General features: G+C 39.2%; 1 protein-coding gene across 6 annotated transcripts; it reads right to left on the bottom strand.

Moving 5' to 3' along the window:
- Positions 1-288: 288 nt before the first annotated feature.
- LOC104385676 (keratin, type I cytoskeletal 12-like) lies at positions 289-3,815 on the bottom strand. Of its 6 annotated transcripts, none has more exons than XM_009994161.1 (9): positions 3,539-3,815; positions 3,207-3,499; positions 2,590-2,672; positions 2,202-2,358; positions 1,757-1,918; positions 1,539-1,664; positions 940-1,151; positions 599-681; positions 289-386 (listed from the first exon to the last, which is right to left on the bottom strand). In XM_009994161.1, the coding sequence occupies exons 1-9, from the start codon at positions 3,813-3,815 to the stop codon at positions 289-291; spliced, it is 1,491 nt and encodes a 496-aa protein (XP_009992463.1). The 6 variants fall into 6 exon arrangements, with proteins under 6 accessions (XP_009992463.1, XP_009992466.1, XP_009992467.1 ...); XM_009994164.1 differs by lacking the exon at positions 599-681 and adding exons at positions 448-477; positions 762-777 and having other exon boundaries at positions 289-366; positions 934-1,151; positions 3,207-3,626; XM_009994165.1 differs by adding an exon at positions 468-477 and having other exon boundaries at positions 653-668; positions 3,207-3,626.
- Between the last annotated feature and the right edge of the window lie 104 nt (positions 3,816-3,919).

The following is a 3,919-nucleotide window of genomic DNA, read 5'->3' as shown; positions in this document are numbered from 1 at the left end:
AAGCATATCTAATTAAATACCTAATGTATGCACCATCTTTCTTGCTCTTGAACAAAGAAGTAATAATATATTAAAATGTGAAAATAATGCAGGTATAGCAATAAAGTGAAGCAGAAAATATATTGCATGACTGCTAAGCATGCAAATGCAGGCTTTGTTGTATATAAAAGAATCTTAGTAAAAAGCCAATCTATTTTTATCACTTCATACAAAAGAACAAAATTATGTATCCATTTCAGCTTTGAAAGAACCATGGGGTGAACATCCTTTGCAATGTCAGGTTGTGCCTTATATCTGTTCTTCAACTTCTTTAACGTGGGATGCAACAACTTTTCCATCTACTACTTCTTCAACAATTGTCTTGATCTTTCTAGTTTTGGTAGGATCTAAACATCATAAACAAAACAAAAATTATCTGTTAAAGTGCTAAACATTATAAAACAGAGCAGCACACGTACATGAAGTGCCATCCTTTTCCTTTCAAATTGGCTTATTGTTGTGATGAACTCTACGATATAGCTAAACAGAATAGCATGTATTCTTTTATTTATAAGAATGACATTAGAAACCACATTGTATTCAGTCAAATTCTACCTACCCTGAGAAGAATCCAGCGATTGTGTCTGTGATTTTGACCCCGTCAAGGATGAACTTTCAAATGTAACTCCCTGTCCTGCACTCCTAAAAGTGAATCAGAGACATGTAATATTGCAGAACGTTTGTCAGAATTAGGAGGAATTGTATTAGTTTCAGTACAGAACAGAACGGCTCATTCTCCTCAGGCAGAGAATAGCTCTTATTATTATTTCAGAACCATTTTATGTGCCTTCCTGTCCTTTGGTGAATGTGCCCCTTGTTTTTACCTCTTCCTGGAAAGGATGTTGCTACAGAAAATGAACCAAAGGCGAGACTTTAAGTAAGTTAGTTACTTACACAAACTCGCCATCCAGCAAGCGGCGGTAGGTTTCAATCTCCATTTCCAGGCGAGTCTTGATGTCTAGAAGTTGTTGATACTCTGCGTTCTGGCGCTCCATGTCAGCCCTGACCTGAAACAGCTGTGACTCCAGATTCCCAATCTGAAGTTGCATTTGTGAAAGCTGAGCACAGTAACCTCCTTCTGTTTCTGCTAAAGTGTCTTCAAGGGATTTTTTCTGTGTAGAAAAGATATTAAATATCTGATTGAGGAAAACTAAATTATTAATAAAGACAAAACCAGCTGAAGTAATTTAACAGGAGTTAAGTATAGCCTTGTTATTTAGAGATTTTTTTGTTGTTGTTTGTTTGTTTGTTTTTTTCTTGAAATACCAGTCTGGAAACTGGCCTTTGCTACTTCACTGAATGTGAACATAAAAGTTCATCTGCTTTATAATGTGCTACTTGCAATTCATTATATATATTATTGCTGTTTAGGAAATTAAAGAATGCTAGAATAGGAAATAAATGCAAATCTTAACTTCTATAGAATAGTTTAAAGTCTAGCAACACTTTGTAAGCTGGAAAATGCACTTTGAGTAGTTAGCAGCTTCCTTTGAACATACCATGGCAAGCTGAGATTGCAGTTCAATATCCAGGCTCTGGAGAGTCCGTTTTAAATCGGTGATCTCGCTCTTTCCTGACTGAAGCTGCTCAGTATTAGTGGAGATTTCCCTCTTCAGCTCCCCACTCTGAAATGACATGGAAGAATAGAGTGTAATTTTACTGTTCCAAATATTTAAGTGATTTTTACATGCATTTTGCTGAATTTGCTGTCCCTTACTTTTTCATTGAACCATGCTTCAGCCTCTTTGCGGTTTTGCTCAGCAATGACTTCATACTGTGCCCTCATGTCATTCAAAAGCTTGGTCAGGTCAGTTCCTGGAGCAGCATCCATTTCAACGCTGACTTGGCCAAATGTACTGCTTTGGATACCCTGAAGTTCCTGGAGAGATATAAAATAAAGTTTCTGTTAATAAAAGGCAAAATAATTCTAACAAAGAGATGTAAAGAAAAACATGTGCTCTAAGTTCTGTTTCAACAACAATCTGAAGCTTGTGTATGTGTTGCTTTCACTCTTTCACTTAGTAACCTCAAAAGAGGTTACAGCAAACAAAACAAATAATGAAACAGAGGAACTCCCACTGGTATAACTAAGAGAATAACTTGTTATTTCACAATTCCATCTGCCTTGTTATAAATTCACAAAACTCCCCCCAAAACCAAACCTCTTCATGATTCTTCTTGAGATAAGCCAGTTCTTCATTCAGGCTTTCAATCTGCATCTCCAGATCAGCTCTGGTCAGGGTCAGCTCATCAAGAACTCTGCGCAGACCGTTGATGTCAGCTTCTACACTCTGGCGAAGAGCCACTTCATTCTCATATCTGTGAAGAAAGTAATTTCATATGATTTTTTAATGTGGTTAATGAGGTCAAATGCAAACTATTACTGTGGACTTTCAGAGCTTTTAATATGAGATCTTAATATACATAATTCTTGTAATATTGTTTAATAATTATATTAAAATGTTCTGCGAGGAAAGAGATTTTTTTCAACACAAGAAATTTTTCTTTAAAATCTTCATAAGAGGTTTTATAGTATGAAGATGTACTTACTTCAATCTGAAATCATCAGCAGCCAATCTGGCATTATCAACCTGCAAAATGATCCTTGCGTTGTCGATAGTTGCATTAATGATCTGGAATACAAACAATGTTGACAGAATGATTTTATAACCCAATGGCTTTGCAGCTCAACTAGCTATTTACATAACTGTAATCCTAAATACGATTATAATATTAAATGTAATTTGTTAGAATCTTGTATCATTTACTATAGCAATATATAGGACAGATTTTCAGCTTCTGCAAATCAACACGTGTCACGCAATGGCTGAACACCTCTTCATGTTCTCTGACTGGGTAGTTTATAATCTCAGCAGACCTTGCCAGGTGGTCTGTCTGTTTCAGGGATTTAATTTGTGATGTAAAAAATATGAAACTTACTAAAATTTAAATTTTGTAATCTACACAGAATCATGTGATTCAGCTACAGAGCTACTGTTAATATGCAGGGAATCTTGAACACATGATCCCAGTGCGGTCTGACAGGGGTTGGGAGCCTTGGTGCTGTAGAAAGCATTTGCTTTTGGTTTATGAAAGGAATTTGTTATTTTAATCCAAAATATTATTAGCTGAATCACAGATATAAAATAAGTACATTGCTCTGCTACCTTGTTTCGAAGATCTTCAATTATAGGGGAATATTTGCTATAGTCATTCCCAGATCCAGGGACACCAGTGCCAGGGCCGTTTTTCTCATACCACTCGCGGATCTTGCGCTCCAGCTCAGTGTTGGCGTCCTCCAGAGATCGGACTTTGTCCAGATAAGCAGCAAGACGGTCATTGAGGTTCTGCATAGTTTCTTTTTTTGAGCCAGAAATGAGGCCAGCATCCCCAGCACCAATAGTGCCAAAGCCACCTCCAAAACCAGCACCTGAGCTGCCACCAAAACCACTTCCTAAACCTCCACCAAAAGCACTGCCCAAGCCACCTCCATAGCTACCACCTAAACTGCTTCCAAAGCCTCCACCAAAGCCACTGCTTAAGCCGCTCCCAAAGCCTCCAACTGAGCTACTCCCAAAACCCCCACTGAAGCCAGGGCCGGAACCAAGCATAGAAGCAGCACCGAAACCTCCCCCAGATCCAACACCAAACCCAAGCCCGCTGCCACCAAAGCCTCCTCCACCCCCAGCAGTAGACATTCTCAGAGATCCCCCGCCGAGTCCGCTCCGAGAAGAGAACTGCCGGGATCCAGCACTGGTGCGCACGGAAAGGGCCATGGTGCTCCGGGTGTCCTGATCTCTTAGCAAAGCGTCCAGCACAGAACAAGGTGGGTCAGGGAGCAGCTTAGCCTTTATATGGGAAGGGCAAGGGGTGTTTCAGC

This window comes from Chaetura pelagica, unplaced genomic scaffold (assembly GCF_000747805.2).
Source record: "Chaetura pelagica isolate M959 unplaced genomic scaffold, ChaPel_1.0 scaffold963, whole genome shotgun sequence".
NCBI lineage: Eukaryota > Metazoa > Chordata > Aves > Apodiformes > Apodidae > Chaetura > Chaetura pelagica.
Note: the sequence above shows the minus strand (reverse complement) of the source record. Positions and strands in the feature narration are given on the sequence as shown.

Bases quoted from the DNA above. Each gene is read 5' to 3' on its own strand.
- LOC104385676 (XM_009994162.1), bottom strand. From the start codon at position 3,815: ATGGCCCTTTCCGTGCGCACCAGTGCTGGATCCCGGCAGTTCTCTTCT. The intron at 2,673-3,206 runs GTAGCAGAGCAA...TTTGTATTCCAG, and splicing joins TTGAAGATCTTCGAAACAAG to ATCATTAATGCAACTATCGA. The intron at 387-598 runs GTAGGTAGAATT...TATGATGTTTAG, and splicing joins ATCGCTGGATTCTTCTCAGG to ATCCTACCAAAACTAGAAAG.